At 37.7% G+C, this 19,877-nt stretch overlaps 1 protein-coding gene across 3 annotated transcripts in view; it reads left to right on the top strand.

Moving 5' to 3' along the window:
• SLC12A6 (solute carrier family 12 member 6) overlaps positions 1-19,877 on the top strand; it is a 92,883-nt gene that overhangs the window by 63,896 nt on the left and 9,110 nt on the right. For all 3 annotated transcript variants that reach the window (XM_027869968.1, XM_027869966.1, XM_027869967.1), the window contains exons 4-19: positions 719-850; positions 1,527-1,673; positions 5,254-5,308; positions 5,958-6,088; positions 6,947-7,188; positions 9,499-9,713; positions 10,563-10,721; positions 10,919-11,017; positions 11,551-11,608; positions 13,168-13,342; positions 13,970-14,088; positions 15,014-15,112; positions 16,010-16,129; positions 17,385-17,489; positions 17,687-17,855; positions 19,613-19,808. In XM_027869968.1, the coding sequence (XP_027725769.1) occupies positions 719-850; positions 1,527-1,673; positions 5,254-5,308; positions 5,958-6,088; positions 6,947-7,188; positions 9,499-9,713; positions 10,563-10,721; positions 10,919-11,017; positions 11,551-11,608; positions 13,168-13,342; positions 13,970-14,088; positions 15,014-15,112; positions 16,010-16,129; positions 17,385-17,489; positions 17,687-17,855; positions 19,613-19,808 (2,221 nt within the window). The remainder of the gene's footprint in view (positions 1-718; positions 851-1,526; positions 1,674-5,253; positions 5,309-5,957; positions 6,089-6,946; positions 7,189-9,498; positions 9,714-10,562; positions 10,722-10,918; positions 11,018-11,550; positions 11,609-13,167; positions 13,343-13,969; positions 14,089-15,013; positions 15,113-16,009; positions 16,130-17,384; positions 17,490-17,686; positions 17,856-19,612; positions 19,809-19,877) is intronic.

Below are 19,877 nucleotides of genomic sequence, written 5' to 3'. Positions count from 1 at the left end.
AATTTGTGTCAATTTGAAAACCTGCTTTAGGAACATCAGAAAAAGATCACCATAGAAAGTAAGAGGAATGCTGATAATTTTTATCTAGTCATCTATCTATTTCCCAACAAAGACAACAGAGTTCATTCTGAAAGGCTCTGTAGAGCTCTGGCCTAGATATCAATCCAGCACTGCCTTTGACTGACTTTGAGCAAATGATGACTGCTGTTTCAATGCTGTTTTTTGTAAAGGGCCATCTTCTCTCAACCACCTTCAGGAGATAGAGTGAGGTTTTAAGAAAAACAAAATCAACCAAAAAACCTTTTTATAGAGCTAATCTCTTAAAGTGATGGATAGGTCTGATCTGATTTCCAGGAACATTAGCAACCTAAAAACAGTGCCATAGTCAACAGTTGTATTTTCAATATTCTTACTAGGCCATAATCTTTCATTGATGTCTAACATGATTTTCCAAGCTGTAGGCTAAGTTGAAAGGCCATCATAAAATACATTTGATTTAGTCTTCTTTTAAAAAGATGGTACTTACATTTATATTCTTTGATTTAAATTTGTGGTCCTCTGCCTGTTGAAGGAGGAAAAAGTAAACTTTTTGGAATAATTAATCTATAAAATATTTTCTTAATTTATTGTTTTCTAGGCCTTGTGTTACTCTGCTATTCACTTAGATGCTCATCACTATTCCTAATTACATATTTCCTCCCTTTCCTTTACTTGGTAGGAAGAGATGGACACTAGGCCAAAAGTGTCTTCACTGCTTAACCACATGGCTAATTATACTAATTTGACACAAGGAGCAAAGGAGCATGAAGAAGCAGAGAATATTGCAGAAGGGAAAAAGAAGCCCACCAAGGTGAGGCCCCAGGATGTACCAAGTGTGTAAAAGAAACCTTGCCTATAGGAAAGGGAGAGAATATCAGGATAGTACAAGAGAAGAAACCTTACATCCTCTGGTTTGTTAGCTTATACCATCTGTCTTTGACTTTTAAAAAACCAACGATCAGTTTCACTTAAGATAAGAATATGGAAAACACATAACTTACATTGTTGTTCAACTCTCTGAAGACAGGAAGTGCCTCCAAACCTTCATGTCATTGACTGCTTTTGAGGATTTCTTGCCAAATACTAATGGAGATTAAGTAGTGCTAAGGGAAAGAGCCCTTCTACCTGAGTCATTATTCCTTATCACATGGAGGTGATCTCTGTTTGGAGAGAAAGTGCATAGCTCTGAGAAGCAGGCAATGTGAAATTATAGAGGATCCATCGATAAAACTTATAGATTTTTATTTGGGACCAAGTACCTATGTGAAATAAAAGATAGGGTACCTTTCATCTGTAAGGTATGGGTTTCACATATATATGTTTATGTATATTCTTCCCAGGGAACTCTTTATCCTATTATTTAGGCTGTTGAATTATGATGGTGGGTAAGGATCACATATCTTGGGCATTAAAGGAGGAAGGGCACCTTCTCTCCTGAATAGACATTTAACATCTTTGTTTTTTCTTCTCTATGTCTTTTCTTCCAGAGCCCCCAAATGGGTACTTTCATGGGTGTGTACCTCCCATGTCTACAGAATATTTTTGGGGTGATCCTCTTTCTTCGGCTCACATGGGTGGTGGGCACAGCTGGAGTTCTTCAGGCCTTTGCCATTGTCCTCATCTGCTGCTGCTGTGTAAGTCCTACGTGGGCTTCTGGGACTCTCTGGGAATCTTGTATTTCTGAAAGTCTATGTACATCAACTATTAGACTCAAGATTCAGTTTTTGATTAATTGAATTGAATTTGACCAGTTTTTCATTTTATCCTCCAAATAACACTTAAGGCAAAGAACAATGATCCTATCCAGAAGGGCACATTTTGATACCAAAATCAAGTGTGATGTCAAATATTTATTGAGCACCTGCTGTATGATACACTGCTCTGGGAATTTCAAAGGGAAAAATTTGCAGGAAAATAGAGAGTGCCATCCATGAGGACAGAAATGCAATCTTACTAACTTTCATATTCCTTGGTACCTAGCACAAGACTTTGCGTGCAATATATATTGAGTAAATATTTGTGAAGTTGAATTAAGTTAATATTTGTGAAGTTGAATTAAGTTAATGTGGACCCCATTCATAAAGAACTTGCAATCAAAAGAATTATGGCTTTTTGTTCCTCAAAAGGTCTAACATAGCAACAGGAAATAGTTTTTTATATAGAAACTGGCTAAAAGACCCACTTTCCTTTAAACGAATATTACCCCCTGATTCTAAGTATCAGAAACCAGCTGAGAATATAGTCTAAGTGAAGCAATTTGGGGGGGAAATGTTCTTATGTATAAAGATCCAGGGATCTTTGGCTTTTGTGCAAAGCAAATTCTAATGTGGACAGATAAAGATAGTTTTATTTTGCTCCTGAAGTTTGAACCTGTGATCCCCAGTCACCATCACTAGTTTCACTGGAAAGGGTTAATAACTACTAACCCTTTAAATCATGCTATTATTAGATCAAACTATTGATGAAGTACCCTTCTCCATGCATTGTACTAAGTTGAGCACTAGACTAAAAAAGGAAGAACTTTCAATTAATAGCAAATTGTAGATGTAAAACCTTGGAGGCATAGAACATAGGATAATAGAGATGGAGCCAAAAAAGCCTTTAGAGGTCTTCTAGTTCATCTGTCTTATTTTACAGATTAGGAAATTGTAAATGGCAGAGCCAATATTAGAACCAAAAAGAGAAGTTTGCCTGGAAAAAAAAAGTGAATGACAAACACAGATTGCCTATTGAGTTATTCCACCAATGCACAGATATTAGATAGGAAGAGATTAAACTGAATAACATTTGGGAAATTGTGTGGTGCTTCCACTGATCTCAAGTTAATCTCTGCTGCAAAAACTAATATTTTTAACATTAGTATTCCCCTACTATAACTCATGGAATGTCATCATCTCTGAATAATCATAATTTCAGGTGACTCAAAGGTCAATAAAAAGACATCTGATGAATTTAAGTACGCCAAAGAACACTGTCAACAATGACTTACTTTTAAGAAATGGATTAAAAGATATTTTCAAGGAAATGTGTGCCTAGAAAAGGTAGAGCAGTTATAGCAAGAGTGGAAGCAGTACTATTACAGCATAAAGGACATACTCAGAGGACTTGAGTTCATACTTTGTCTCTGCTGCTTACTTACCTGGATGACTGAGTCATGTCACTTTTAACTTAATCTGTTTCTTCATCTATATATTGAGGGATTGGACTAGTTGATCTCCAAAGTAACTTTGAACTCTAAGTCTGTTGATAGTAAATAAATGATTATTGCACAAATATGCACAGAATCTTAGAAGGACCAGAGGAAAGTTTCCCATGATCAATCTTCTGCCACACCCTACCCCTTTCAGTCATGTCAGGCCCTGCCAATTTTATCTCCAAAATGTGTCCTGAATTAATTCCTTCCTTTTTCTTCCCACAGTCTTGCCCTTACCCTGTTTAGACCTTCAATATTTCTGGCCTGGACATTTTAATAGCCTCTAATTGGTCTACTTACTTCTAAATTTTTCTCCTAATACATCCTGCATACTACTTCCAAAATAAAGTTTCTTAGAGCACAGTTCTAGTAATGTTACTTCTCTCAAAAAAAAAAAAAATTTTCAGTTGCTTCTTATTTCCTAAGAAAATATAAACTTAGCTCTCCGCAGGCTTAATTACTTGTATGAGCATGAGCCTAGGAACCAGGAGAGCTGAGTTCTAGTCCTGATTTTCTACTGTATATATGTATGGCCTTGGGCAAATCACTTCAACTATTTGGACTTTATTTTTCTCATCTTTAATTTCATGTTTCTCATCTTTAAATTGGTATTGAATTAGGTGACAGAGAGTCTCCAAGGTCCTTTTCAGCTTTAACATCTATGATCCTATCATTTCAAAAGTCATTTTCATTTCTAAAAGTCTGCGAGACCAACCTTCCCAGCTTTATTTACCATTACTCTTCTGTATATAACATATCTTTCAGTCAAGCGTGCCCCTTACTTTCCCTCCTCTCTACTTTTTGTTAGTGTTGTTCCCTCCTCCTGGAATGCCTATGCCTGTTTTCATTTTATCCTGTTAAAATTTTGTCCATCCTTTAGGACCCACCCGCCTCAAATTCCACCATACTATTGCCTTCCCTGAGCCAGAAGTTTGTTTTTTTCCTTCTCTGAACCCCTTTCTCTGAACACAAGGCACTTTGTACCTCCCTTTTATGCATTTATCACATTATTATAGTTATTTAAATATCTCTCATCTGTAGTAGTAGAGTATAAAGTCATTGAGGGCAGGTACAATGTTTTATTCTTTGTCTCCTCCACAACACCTAGTTTAGTGCCTTGCAATCAATCAATCAACATTATTATCAGCATTACCATATGCTGAGCACTGTGACCAAGCTAAGCCTTTGCACATGATAAATGCTTAATAAATGTCTTGTTAAATGAATACAGACGAGAGTGATGTATCCAAACATATAATGACATTGTAGGCTGATAACTACAAACAAAGGCAAAAATTAAATGAGTTTTTTTGTCTTTTGTATTATAAGAGAAAGTTTTCTCACAGGGAATTCCCTATATCAACAAAGTCACAGATTCAGTTTTGTTTTTTTAAATTGTCTTATGTATGTGTAATAGGATAGTGATTATGCTTTGAGGAAGGAAGAATAAATAAAAGGGACTGACTTTGGGCTAACCCTACGGAGTAGATGATGAGGCCGTGATCCTATCTCCACATTTTGTGACATACAAGACTTATCCTTTAATGGTGCCAGTACTCAGATTATATAGGGCTCTATAATTCAGGGGGCAGGAACCAGATTTCTTGGTTAACCTGCTGTGATTTGGAGTTGAAGCATAAGACTTATGATTTTTATAGCACAAAAGCTAAAATTGAACAGTGTGGGGTGCTTCTGAATACCAGGCCCAGGAATCCCCAGCCATTGGAAATGTACCATCATAATATGGCAACATACTTATAATAGCATCATCCTCTTATCTTTACCTTCACAGGGAGGAAGCCAGCTTCCTACTCAATGAAATACATAGTTAAGTACTAGGTAAATTATTTTCTAAAACTTAAGTGCTTTGGAAATGCATAAGAAAAAAGGTAATAATAATAATAGCATTTATTTAGCGTTTTGTTTGCTAATTATTTCACAAATGTCTGTGTTACTTCATTGGATAAGGTAATGCAAAAGTATCATATTTATTTACTATTAATCTCTTTTCTTTTACTTAGACAATGCTCACTGCTATCTCCATGAGTGCCATTGCTACCAATGGTGTGGTGCCAGGTGAGTGTTCAGTTTGCCTTCTAGGGGTAGTGCAGTAAGGTTGTGCTCTTCTGTCCTTACTGTGTACTTACAAATCCTGGAATTCAGAAACTAGTTATTCTGAGAAAGTAGATAGAGTTTTATGTCATTTAACATATACCCTGCCTTCTAATACATAGAATGTTGACTGTATTTTGTGGAATGCATTTCTTTATGTTTTAGAAATCTGTGTCAGCTAAAGACAGGCATGTAAACCTCTCTCTTTCAGAATAATTTACATGTCTATTTTTTTTTTGCCTTAAGTGACCGCTATCTGATTTTTCTGAGACAATCTAGTGAATTTGGTTGCTTCATGTGGAATAAATGAAGAGTAGTTTTTATTCAGTGAAGGCTTAATTTTGTGCAGAGGCTCAATGTCATATCACTAAAATAATGAGTTTTACTGGGAGGATTTCTGCCTAGATGTTGACCAAGCCTACATTAGAGGAAGCTGTCAAGACACTGCTAGTGTCTAAGTCCTGCAGCTCGCTTGCCATGAGGCCTTCCATTGGGAAATTTGCTTCCTGTAAAATCCAGGATGTTTGAGAATTTGTTATATTTACCTTTCTTTTGTGTTTTTATCTTCAGTGGTATATATTCCTGTTTTAAAATTCTCACTTTACCTTTCTAGCTGGAGGCTCATACTTCATGATTTCCCGAGCATTAGGCCCAGAGTTTGGTGGAGCTGTAGGCCTCTGCTTCTATCTTGGTACCACCTTTGCAGCAGCCATGTATATCCTTGGTGCCATCGAGATATTCCTGGTGAGTTAATGTCTTGGCTGTGTTCTGGGCTAGGTCCTATGGAGTAGGAAGGTGTACTTGGTGAAATATAGAATCTCAAGATTCTTCCAAATACTGGCTAGAAGAATTGACCAAGTGGCTGTCCCTGGAACTCCATGGTCTTTATTGTGAACTTTGTAGAGTGAATGTAGCTATGACAATGTAGATTTTCACCTCCCCCTTTGTTATTTTGAGACTAAGAAAGGAATTTATTTTCCCTATCGGAGCAAAATGTAGTTGAGTAAAGCAAAACTAATTTCTCTTGTCATTCTTATCCCCTCAAATCATTTCTATTCTGGCAGTGGAAATGTTTAAGACTACACAGTGATCAGTCCTTTTATTTGATCTTTTAAATGCAAGTAATAGTTCACTCCTGTTGTTCTGATGGGATACTTAGCCAAACAGTGTGGGGAAAAAAAGAAAACCCTTGATAGACTATTTTCCCAGTCATTTCAGGTATTTTAATTTGGAAACGGATTGGAAAAGAAAAACCTAAAAAGGTTTAGTCACATTTGAGTAGTGCTCAAGTCAAGTCAACCTACATTTATCAAGTGCCTACTGTGTGTTAGTCACTGTGTTAAGCCCTGGGGATACAAAAAAGGGTAAAAAAACAGTCCCTGCCCTCAAGAAGTCAGTAGTTTAAGGGGGGAGAGAACATGCAAACAACCTGTGAGATAAATTGGAGATAATCTTAGAGGGCTGGCACCAGCACTAAGAGTTTTTCGAATTAGTTCTGTATATTTCTGCCTTGCTATGTGGACATTGTTGTAGTTTGCTATAGCACAACTATTTGGTTCCATGAGAGTGACCTCATTTTCTCTTTCTTTGCCTTCCTGGCAGATCTACATTTTCCCCCGAGCTGCCATCTTCCGAAGTGATGATGCCCTTAAGGAATCAGCAGCCATGCTAAATAACATGCGTGTCTATGGCACAGCCTTCTTGGTCCTTATGGTGCTGGTAGTGTTTGTTGGCGTACGCTACGTGAACAAGTTTGCCTCACTCTTCTTGGCCTGCGTCATTGTATCTATCTTGGCCATTTATGCTGGGGCCATCAAATCTTCCTTTGCCCCTCCAAATTTCCCGTATGTCAGCACATCTCATCTACTGGGGGGAGAGGGAGGGCAGGGAATCATATGCCACAGTTACTGGAAAGGCCTTATGGCATGCTAGCTGCAGGATTTAGACACTAGCAGTGCCTCTGACAGCTTCCTCTAATATAGGCTTGGTCAATGTCTAGGCAGAAATCTTCCCACTAAAACTCATTATTTTAGTGATGTGACATTGAGCCTCAGCACAAAATGGGTAACTCATTCCATCTCCTGATGACAGATATAAGAAGCCTTTTTATCTTGTGGTGATATAATGATTATATAATGTTCCTGGAACAGTTTGTTTTTGCAGTAGCACATTATTTATCCATTTGTCTGTTATTATTAGTCCTGTGAGGTAGGTAAATTTACTATCCTATTTTTAGAAATTAGAAAACTGGGGGAAGGGAGAGTTGGGGCAGCAAAGAAGTTTTCTGCCCTGTACTAGAAGCTGAGCTTCAGTTATGCAGTTCTTAGTATGGAGCCCTGTGCTTTATGGTCCCAGAATACAGGGTAATCTGTGATGATGGGTAGGTGGTATCTTTTGAATACACAGATGCTTTTTATCCATCAGTAAGATGGAGATTTTAAGGTACTTTCTATTAGCTGTGATGGGTATTTGATCCATGCTGTTTTCTCAATGTACTTCCCTCTTATAACCAGTAGTATTCATCTGACAAAAGGCTGACAAGGGTTAAGAATGGCTATATGCTTGCAATAGAGCTTTTCTTTGAAAAACTAAATCCTTCATGGATTAAGGCCATAATTTTTCTTTACATTCATAATTCATTAAACATATATTAAAAACCTACTATGTGCCAGGCACTGTGCTGCATGCTGGGGACACAAAAAGACAATTCTTGCCTTCAAGGAGCTTGCAGTCTAATGGGGGAGACAACATGTAAAGCAAATATATGCAAAGCAAATTAGGAAATGCTTCCTATAGAAGGTGGGATTTTAGTCAGGATTTAAAGTAAGCTAGGGAGTCAATTGAGCTACTCAGGCTATCAGGTCAAAGAATTTTAGAACTGGAACAGATCTTAGAAACCAGTTCAGTCCTCCTCTTTTCATAGATGAAAAAACTAAGGTCTGAAGAGTTTTTGACTTGTCCAAGGTTACATAATTAGTCATGGAAACACTATCATGGAAAAACTACTAGACTTCTGCTTAGAGGGTGCAAAACTTGGGAAAATGGGTGGAAGTTGTAGAGGGGAAGCAGATTTAGGTTTGATATAGGGAATATCTTTCCAATAAGAGATACCCCAAAGTGAAATGGATTACTTAGGGAGACAATGTTTACTCTCACTAGGAATCTTTTTTAAAAATTTTTAATGTAATAATATTTTTCATGAACAAAATGATTCAAGTTGAAAGGCAACATAGAGTGGGTAAAGTGCTAGATTTGGAACTTTGAATCCTTGCTCTGCCACTTGCTACCTCTATGACCTTGGACAGGTCCTAGGTCCTCACCTGTAAAATGAGAGAGTAGAACTAGATGACCTTTAAGGTCCCTTTCAGCTCCAAATCTTTGATCTTATGCTTATAATAAAAATGAATGTTACAAAAAGGACTGGAATTAAACTAGTTGGAACTTAAGTCAAAATCCTATGATTTAGAGCAGGAGACTTTAGAAATCATCGAATCTAATCTACTTATTTTACAGTTGTGGATACTGAGGCCCAGAGGAGCAATATAGCATAATGAAGAGGGTGCTGGGCCTGGAATCAGTGAGACCTGAGTTCAGATCCCCTCTCTTAAATCTCATTGACTGTGTAAACACCAATCCATCACTTAATTTCTTCTTAGATTTCTAAAGTACTATGTGAATGTCTCAGAAATCTTCACACAAAAGCTGGATTCCCACTTGGTGGAATGATATAAAGGGTTGAGAAACAAGCATTGACCTACCTACATGGATTCTGATCCCTTTCAAGACTGATAGTCTGTGATTCACTACATCAGGGTTTGGGTTTAAGAATAGTCTTTTTCAGTTCGTGGAGGTTGTGTTTTTCATTCTAGCTAAGTAGGTTTCTTTAGGAGATATTAGCTAGGAATATTTACCCTTTGCCATGAATCTGTGACATTTCTAGGACAAACAATAGGGATGATTAATTTTTTTTTCTGGTTGGGCAATGGGGTTAAGTGACTTGTGGGATGATTAATTTTTAATAACAATGAAACCTCTTTGGTTAACGAGTTCCTTTCAATATCCAACTCAGTCTTCTCATTTTAAATACCTTATTTGCTCTTGTGTCTTTTCTTGCTCCTTTCCTATTCTCATTTTTCCACCTGTTTTCCTTTTAGAGTTTGCATGTTGGGCAACCGCACTCTTTCTTCAAGACACATTGATGTTTGCTCAAAGACCAAGGAAATGAACAACATGACAGTCCCTTCAAAACTGTGGGGCTTCTTCTGTAACTCTAGCCACTATTTCAACGTCACCTGTGATGATTACTTTGAGCACAACAATGTGACATCAATCCAGGGCATCCCTGGTTTGGCTAGTGGAATCATTGTTGGTAAGTAGGGCAAAAACAGGGCTTTTGACTGGCCACTTTAGTCTTTTAGACCTTTTCATTGTCATTGGGAACTATCTGCCAGGATATCTCCTTCTCTAAACTCAGCACACAACTCTTAATTCCAGAAGATTCCTGCTTTGACCACAAGAAACTTAATTTCTTGGCTCCCTTCAAGAGTGTTGCTTTTTCAATATTTGCCTCCAACTTTAGGCAGGTCTGATCTATTGCTAACCTACAAATCATTCGTGTGATCTAGGGAAAGAGGATCATATTTTCACTTTTTTTTCTAAAATTGACAATGTTCTTCCTGCAGTTCCCAGGGGCGGGGCTAAATGATGAGCAAACTGGACCGGAAGCACTGTAATGTCACCACATGTTTTCCCAACTCACTTAAATCTATGAAACCCCTTTCCTAAGTGACTTAGTGGTTTGGATGACAACTTTTTTTTTGGCACGTAAGCAAGTTTGATCTCACTGAGGCGTGTAGAGCAGCATTGATCACTAATAGGAGCTCAAAGGCAGTCAGACTTCATTTTGCTTTCCTTAACTCACTTCTAACCAGCTTTTCCAGGTCTGACTTACTTGCATGTGGATATACCAGAACAGTTAGCCAAACTACATTTGAAACTATTTTAGAAAGTACATAAGATGTTTGTTTTGGTGGGTGTGGTTTTTGTGGGGTTTTTTTGTTTGTTTGTTTGTTTGTTTGATTTGGGTTTTTTGCTGTCATAGAAGCAAAATGTATATTTAAAAACTGAATAAGAAAACTGAGTGTTGTTAAAGCAGATTTTCTTATTATAGTCTCCTGGCGATGTTAACTTCCCATTCTTCCTCTTATTTCTACTACAGAGAATCTTTGGAGTAACTATCTACCAAAGGGAGAGCTAATTGAGAAGCCATCAGCCAAATCTTCTGATTTCTTAGGCAACTTGAATCACGAGTATGTGCTTGTTGACATTACCACCTCTTTCACTCTCCTGGTTGGAATCTTCTTTCCTTCTGTCACAGGTAAACAGATAGCTTTCTGTCTGCTTCATTATAGAAACTGTCAGTTAGTCCCTGAAGATTATTTAATTAGATGATTGAGTCTTGTTCTTAGAATTTCTTGATTCTTTTCCCCCCAACCTTTGGAATCATTGGCATGAATCTAAGCAAATTTTCTTTGTAGTAACTGGAAGGGCTGACTCATTGGATCTTTTCTCTAGGTATCATGGCTGGATCAAACAGGTCTGGAGATTTGAAGGATGCTCAGAAATCCATTCCCATTGGTACCATTCTTGCCATCCTGACCACCTCTTTTGTTTGTATCCTTTACATGGATCTGATTTGGATATCAGATTGTATTGTAGAAATTGATGGATTAATACTTTCTATTCAGCCAATAAGAGCATATTATTATGAACTATCTTTTTTTTTTTTTGGCTAGGCAATGAGATTAAGGGACTTGCCCAGGGTCACACAGCTAGTAAGTGTTATGTGTCTGAGGCCAGATTTGAACTCAGGTCCTCCTGAATCCAAGGCCAGTGCTCTATCCACTGTGCCACCTAGCTGCCCCAAGAGCATATTATTATGGAAGGGCTCAAAACAAGACAGATTATGGTGTCTCATTTTATCTCTTCTTTGATCCATCTTCGCCTTATATCCATCACTCCACTCCACCTCCCCCAAGGAAAAAAAAAAAACAGAGACATCAAAAGGCAAAGTATAGGGATTAGGAGACCTAACTCCTCATAGTTTATGAAGGAGAAGGCATGGGTTTGGCTCAATGCAGTGGTCGCCAACATTCTGTCTCATGTTTGACAATGAAGAATGACAGCTTCCTTGACTCCTGATATAGATTTAAGCAGTGTTGTCCTCTTTGGGGCATGCATTGAAGGGGTTGTTCTCCGGGATAAGTAAGTATTCTGGTCTTCTGTTATGATTGTTGTAGCAGCACAGTGCCTGGCACATAGTAAGCACTTAAAAAATTCTTGTTGCTTCCTTATATCTGCTGTGACATCTATCACATTTATTTCTTAAGACACAGGAACCAAAAAAGGGTAACCTGAGTTGAAATAAAGGTTAACTGTCATCTTTACTCAGATTTAATGGGTTTGTATGTTTGTGTATATATATGGGGGAATTAATGGTGCAGTAAAGCAGTGGATGATTTTGAAAAACCAGGTTTCCTGGATATTCACACCTAGTAGGAAGCTACAGAAAGGGAAATCCCTAACCTGGCAAGAAGGTAAGAGAGAAGAGACATTCAAGCATCTCTGGCTTTTCCCTCATAAGGCCTAAATATTTGTCTAAATCAGATATATTAGGAAGTCCTAAAGAAGGCTGAACAGAATCACCAACTCATTCTTCCATTAGTGATTAGTTTATTGTTCATGTTATTAGTTTTATTATTATTAGGTTAGCATTATTCATGTTTAGTTGGATATGATGTGATAGCTCAGCATGTTTTAAAGTATATTTATTTTGTAAGGATGGAGCTGGACTTATTGAATGAAAATGATAGAAATTAGAGTTGAAAGGGGACCTCACAGGTCACCCAACTGAACCCATACCTGAGCATGAATTCTTCCTACAGCATGTATGACAAATGATCACACATCCTTTGCTTTATGGCCTCCAGTTGGGGGGGTGGAGCAGGGAAGAGACAAGAGGAATTAAGAGATCATGGTAACTTTGGAAAAAGCAGTTTCAGCTGATGAGCTCAGAAGCCAGACTCAAAGACTTTGAAAGGTGAATGAAAGGAAAGGTTAAAAGGGAGAGAGAGAGAGAGAATGAGAATATAAGATCAAGGGTATAAGTACAGAGATTGACCTTTGCAACCATCAGAGACTATCAGAGAATGGAATAAAGAAGGAGAAAATGGGGGATGATGTCAAGTGGTTTTGAGGATTATAGATAAGGGAGAGAAGAGAGCTGGCAATAGAATCATAGAGCTGGATGGAACCTTACAGATACAGTTCAACCTCATTTTACAAGTGAAGAAACTGAGACCCAAAGAGAAACTAAGTGATTTGGCCAGGATGAACTGACTTTGTTTTCAAAAGGAATTTTTTTATTCATGTTTTTTGTTTTTATATCAACTTCATTTCTCATTATATCCCCCTCACTCCCATAGAGCCATCCTTTATAATAAAGAAAAAAAAGAAAAAGCAGTTCATCAAAACTAATAACACATCATTCAAGTCCAGCAGTATTCAGTGTTCCACATTCTTAGTCCCCTAACTTTCTGCAAAGAAGGGAGGTAGATACATTCTCATCTCTCTTCTTTGGGTTCAAGCTAGGTAATTATAATGACACAACATTCAGTTTCAATCTTTTATCATTCTTTCCATTTACACTGTTGTCATGATTCCTTGACTACTTAATAACAAAGCCAGAATACTTTCCTCTTCATTATTTAATCTTACAATGCCCTGCAAGTTAAATTTCAACTTCCCTTTAACTTTTCTCTCAGGTTTGGAGATGCAGTGAAAGGAAATTTGGTGGTAGGTACTTTATCTTGGCCATCCCCATGGGTCATTGTTATTGGTTCCTTCTTCTCAACTTGTGGGGCTGGACTGCAGAGCCTCACTGGTGCCCCGAGGCTGCTACAGGCTATTGCCAAGGACAACATCATACCATTCCTTCGGGTAAGAGACTATTACATATTCCTCTTTCTACATACTCTCCCCATTCCCTGTAGGGTAACTATATTCCTCATGGTAGCATGGCTTTTAAAAAATGTCTCAACATTGTTTGTTTGGGATTTTAGGATTGCTAGGTGAAGTAACATGGGAAAATCCAGGGCTCATAACAAAAGACCTACCCCTTTTTACTTTTCTAATGTCCACCCTTTTTACAAAAAGTTGATGCAATAATTTATTTCCTCATACTGTTTGCCTCAGTTTCCTCAACTGTAAAATGGGGATAATAATAGTATCTACCTCTCAGGGTTGTTGTGAGAATCAAATGGGATCTTATTTGTGAAGCTCTTAGCACAGTGCCTGGCACATAGGTGCTATATAAATGCATATTCCTTTCCCTTCCCTTTGTTTTCACACTATCACACTTCTTTATTGGAGATTATATGAAACCATACCCCTCAGATTCTATCGTCCTCTTTAATTTCATATAGTTACATGAATCTTCAGTATTATAATAGCTAAATTAGGAGAGTACAGTGAATGGTATAGCTGCCAAAGGTAATTTTAATAAAGCTTTACCCCATTCTAGTGAGACCTCATTTCTTAAGTTTGCCATCTGTTTTCTTACTGTAGGTGTTTGGACACAGCAAAGCCAATGGGGAGCCTACCTGGGCCTTACTCCTTACTGCTGTCATTGCGGAACTAGGGATCCTCATTGCTTCCCTGGATCTCGTGGCCCCAATCCTTTCCATGTAATAATCAATATATGCTCCATAGTTTATTTTTTAATAAATTATTTAACAGTGTTCTCAGTTACTTATCTATCGACTGACACTAATTAACTACAAATTCTTACTGATCCACAAAAATTTTGCTGGAAAAGGTAGTAAAATTGTTTTTTAAAACTTATAAACTTAAACTTTTTTTTTTTTTTTTGGTGAGGCAATCAGGGTTAAGTGACTTGCCCAAGGTCACACAGCTAGTAAGTGTCAAGTGTTTGGTCTGAGGCTGAATTTGAACTCAGGTCCTCCTGACTTCAGGGCCGGTGTTCTATCCACTGTGCCACCTAGCTGCCCCCAACTTAAACTAGTTGTTAACAAGCTAAATTACACCCTGACTCAGTGGCAAGGTGAGGCCCTAACTCAGTTTCTTATATGAAAAATTGAAGTGACTATACCCTTGGATGGAAGGAGTTTCCTGTTTCTGTGTGTACATTGTGGGCCCCATGTCTATTTTAGTCACCAGTCAACAGACTCTAGAATATGTTCTTTTTTCATAGCATTACTCACTCAGTTACTTTAGTTATTTTACTCTTTAGTTTAAAGATTTATTATTTAATATGTTCTTTTGTTCAACATAAATCCTAACAAAAAAAGTGTTTGAGGAGGGTGGGAATGGGACATGAAGAATGTCACTTGGGTTTTGTTCATAAGAATAACAGTGAACCTCATGCTCATTGTTTGCCTAAGATTCACAATAAAAATGAAGCAGGACTCGATTGTCTACCTGAGGAAAAGTAAGGTGAGGTTCAAATTTCTGTTCCCTCAGCTGTTAGTCACGTTGCTATTAAAGTGCAAATAACCACTGAACTGCATTAAGGGAGAGTTCTGTTAGTTTAATAAACTTGGGTAAAAGCCATTTTAACAATGCTAATAAGCACTCTTCTCATTCCTCCAGGTTTTTCTTGATGTGTTACCTCTTCGTGAACCTGGCATGTGCCTTGCAGACTCTGCTTCGAACACCCAATTGGAGACCCCGGTTCCGCTACTACCACTGGTAAGTTTGTTTTTCTTGTCTCAAAACTTGGAGAGAACAATTGGTCAAATTACATAACTGGAAACTAAATATTACCACACAAGCTATTTTCAGATCTTATCTAAAGTCCTTTCCCTGATAGCCCATTCAGAGAATTAATCACTGTTGGTTTCGGTATCATCAAACAAAAATTCTAACTACCTTTATGGGTTACTATAGCTTTCTTTTCTAACCATATTCTCTCCTTTCCCAGAGATTGTAGAAGAGATCCACTAGAGAATGACTCCTCCCTTGTATCCTCCTCTTAGGCTTTCACCATCTACTTTTTACCACATTACATAATATTCCTTTCTTAAGCCTTATCAGTTTCCTCCCTCTCTTAAATCTTTCTTCATTTAAGTAAGCCCAGGCCTCCCCAGTTTTAAAGAAGCTATTGCTTGATTTCACTGCCCTCCAAAGTACCACCTTATCTCTTTTGCCTTTCATAACTAAATTCTTGGATTTTCTAGTATTCTGTAATCAATAATTTGGTTTATTTTATGAAAAAAAAAGCATTTTATGCTATTTGCTACAGTTTTCCTATCTGCAAAGTAAGAAAATTAATGGCAACTTCCCCCCAAATGTTGGGATATTCACAGAGCATTTAGAAATCGTCAGAACAAATGTTTTTGGGAAGAGCAAATATGAATCTGTGATAGAGAACTCCTATGTGAAAGTTACCTCTACTGAGTTGTTGATTTAAAATTCTTCTGCTGATTTTATGAATCATCCCTGCTTTGCTAATAAAGATTTCAGTGATCACATAGACTTCATTACATATTTTACTATTTACATATTTTAGCAACAGTGAGATCAGTCCTGATTATCATGTTCCTGTTTTTGAGCCGCTAAAGATATTTTTGGTTTTTTATTCTGTAGGGCACTCTCCTTCATGGGCATGAGCATTTGTGTGGCCCTGATGTTCATTTCATCCTGGTATTATGCCATTGTGGCCATGGTGATAGCTGGTATGATCTACAAGTACATTGAGTACCAAGGGTGAGTCACTGCAGCAGGGATGACAGTCTGTGGGTTTGGACTTTGACATCCATAAATGTTAAAACTTTAGGTATATGAGTATTTAGCACAGTCAGTTAAAGCAGTATTTTAATGAAGCCAGGCTTTTTAGGTTCAGTTAACTTAATGGTTCAATGACTACAAATTGCATCTCTAATTCTGTCAGAAATCTTGCAGAGGCTTTTGGATCACAAGGATAAGTAACAAAACTGGATGGGTAAATCAGTGTGAATCAGCTGGGAAAAAACAAATGAAAGAATATTTCTGATTGATAGTGGATCAAAAGTATACAAAAGACAAACATATCCTTGGATTTGTTCTACATTCTGTAATACTCCAGGTTATATCTGAAATGAAAGGGAGCATGTTTCTGACTCCAGGATCATCTAAAATTTCAGTAGATACTTCTTACCCCAGAAGTTTGGTTTTTTTTTTAATGTCAGAATTGCTTCCTAATATGCCTTTCTCCTCTCTCCCTAACATATCTTCCCTGATAAAAGGAGAAAAAATTGAGGAAAAGCTCAGCAGTGTACATAATATTCCACAACTATAGTCCCCTACTTCTCTACTGAGAGAAGAAAAATGTGTTTCTTTCTGTTTCCTCTGCAACCAAAATTGGTCATTGTAATTAATCTAAATTTGGTAGTATTTTAATGTTGTATTCATTTGCATTATTGTAGTCACTGAACATATTGTTCTCTTGGTTTTACTCTCTTTAGTCTTCCTCAGTTTGTAAAAGTCTTACAGTGTTTTTCTGAATTTCTTATATTCTTCATTACTTACAGTTCAGTTGTATTCCATTAAATTCATATGCCACAATATGTTCATCTTTCCCAATCAACAGGCACCCAGTTTATTTCCAGTTGTTTGTTTGTTTTTTGTTACCATAATGAGTGCTAGTAAATACCTTAACTTGGGGATCCCATTCAATTATATTTTCCCCTACACTGTCAATGCAAACTCATGATTCACTTTAATTTCATTACCTCAACCCCTGTGTTACTTTCTGGTTGCTAAGCAGCTAATACTATATGGGAGAAATGAGTGAATGACCCCTTTGACCATGTTTATACACTGTCCAACAGCACTTCCTGATTGCTGGTGAAGAATGATGTTATTAATTAATTGAGAAGGTAGAATGTTGGTGAAGTGTGCAACATGTCCATTCTTAGCTGAATGTTTAATTTTTAAATTAGATTTTACCTGCTTTGTGTCAATCTCTTTTTCTTTACCACAGTGCTGAAAAAGAGTGGGGCGATGGGATCCGGGGACTGTCCCTAAGTGCAGCTCGCTTTGCCCTGCTACGGCTAGAGGAAGGGCCTCCACACACAAAGAATTGGAGGTAAAGTGGGATGCACAGCTTCAAACAATATTGTGGCACCTAATAAGTACTCATAAGTGATTGTGATATAAGAAAGACATGGTGCAGGAAATTAGGATAATAGAGCTGCCATGAGCCATTCTAAATCTGTTCCCTTTCATTTAGCTGATTAAGTTTTTTTTCCTATCATTTATTCTTCCTTTCCCTTTTTTGCATAGGCCTCAGTTGCTGGTGATGCTGAAACTAGATGAAGACTTACATGTTAAGCATCCTCGCCTCCTAACTTTTGCCTCACAGCTCAAAGCTGGCAAAGGTCTCACTATTGTGGGCTCTGTTCTTGTGGGAAACTTCCTGGAAAACTATGGTGAGGCATTAGCTGCTGAACAGGTAAGAAGGGGGATAGAGTCTAATTGAATTTACAGCTATGCTCGGTTGTGTAGCTGGCTCTCAGGCTTATAAATTAATCTTGTGGCATCTTCTCAGATAACTGCTTTGACTCTGAACAGACACTATATTCTACTCCTAGGTTCTACCATATGATTGAGATGAGGCAGGTCACCAGCCTTCTTCTTGCATTTAAAATATTGGCAGGTATATAAGTTATACCATTGTAAAAAGATGAGCAAATCATAATCACAAAGATGGCTTCCAAATAAATTCCTAATTACTGGTTTTTGTGTGTTTTGAGGGAAATTATGTAAGTGAAATCTGTTACTTCAAAATAGCCTTATAACCTTCTTACTAGTAACTGGTGATATAAACAGGCTGCTTCTACAGTCTCTTCCTAGATGTACCTATGTGACAAACCTGTCACCTAAAGTTGTTTCTCACTAGCACTCAAAGCAAGCACCATCCTCATAAGTGATAGGTGTTGAGAGAAAATTCTATATGCATTTCAATAATTCCATCAAATTCCATTTTAAAGGATCTTCAAAATGCTATAGGACCCTGGAGACTGAAGATGATCATAAAATGTCTGCCCAGACTAGCAATTCTGCTTAAGAAGGATACTATTAGCCCTTCAAAAGTGGCATTGTATATTGTAATTTCTTAGAGGTTATGAGTATATCATGTAAGAATTTTTTTCCAAGTTAAATATAAAAGATTCTTTTGTGATCATTTTTAATAGTTTCATACTAATGAGGCAAGGCTAGCATTTTTATAAATGCTAGGAAAACAAGCCTAAAAGGTAGTTACAAAATAACAAAAAATAAATGTTTTCATTTTCTCTTAAAAAAATTAAAGAGCCCTCGTGATCCTTCTGGCTTGATAATCAAGCTACCCAACTTCTAATCCTGGTTTACCATTGACTTGTTCTATGGCTTTGGGTAAATGATACCCACTTTCTATACTAGTGTTGCCAGGGATTGTAAGGACCTAAGAAAGAAAAAGTTTTAAAATGTTTAAGCTGTACAAAAGAATATTTTTTGGGGGGTGGGCAGTTGGGGTTAAGTGACTTGCCCAGGGTCACACAGCTAGTATCAAGTGTTTAGTCTGAGGCCGAATTTGAACTCAGGACCTCCTGACTTCAGGGCAGGTGCTCTACTCACTGTGCCCCTCACTAGCTGCCCCTAAAAAAAAATTTCAATAAATGTAAGTGCCATTATTTGAAGGTAGGGAAATGAAAGAAAGAGGACCCCAGAAGAAAGATTGGGGTGGAACTGTACTAGTAATCTGAGTTAGGATATGGCTGGGTATGAGGAAAAAGAGAGTATTCCCACTAGTTCTTTCACTCTACTTAGTCAACATAGATTGTTGTACGCTCACAATGCCAAGCTGTGGGGTGATCTGCAAAGAAAGTAGAAGACATGTACTATGTCTTCAAGTACTTGATAGTTAATAGAAGAAAAGGGGCACAGAAAACATAAAACCAAAATACAACCAATTTTGAATATAGAGATGTGCATAGAACTGCTGAACATTTGAGGGACAGAAGAGACAAAGAATAGTAGGAGTTACTTGAATAATTTTAGGTATATTAGGCCTATAGCAAGATCTTGTGGAAGAAATTGGTCTTGTAAAGAGACTGAAAATACAGAGAGCCATAACATGGGGTGGTCAAGACAGCATTTTAGATGGGAGCAATGGCACAAGTGTCCCAGGATTTTAGGCAGATCAGTTCAGTGTTCCTGTATTTCTTTCAGACCATCAAGCACCTGATGGAGGCAGAGAAAGTGAAGGGCTTTTGCCAGCTGGTGGTGGCAGCCAAACTGAGGGAGGGCATCTCCCATCTCATCCAGTCCTGTGGCCTTGGGGGCATGAAACACAACACTGTGGTGATGGGTTGGCCCAATGGCTGGCGCCAGAGTGAAGATGCCCGTGCCTGGAAGACTTTCATTGGTAAAGAGCACTCCTCATCTTTTTCTTTTCTTTTTTTTTAAACTGTATTTTATTTTATTTTGGGGGGGT

This window comes from Vombatus ursinus, unplaced genomic scaffold, assembly GCF_900497805.2.
Source record: "Vombatus ursinus unplaced genomic scaffold, bare-nosed wombat genome assembly UNPS02014794.1, whole genome shotgun sequence".
In the NCBI taxonomy this organism is placed as follows: Eukaryota; Metazoa; Chordata; class Mammalia; order Diprotodontia; family Vombatidae; genus Vombatus; species Vombatus ursinus.
Note: the sequence above shows the minus strand (reverse complement) of the source record. Positions and strands in the feature narration are given on the sequence as shown.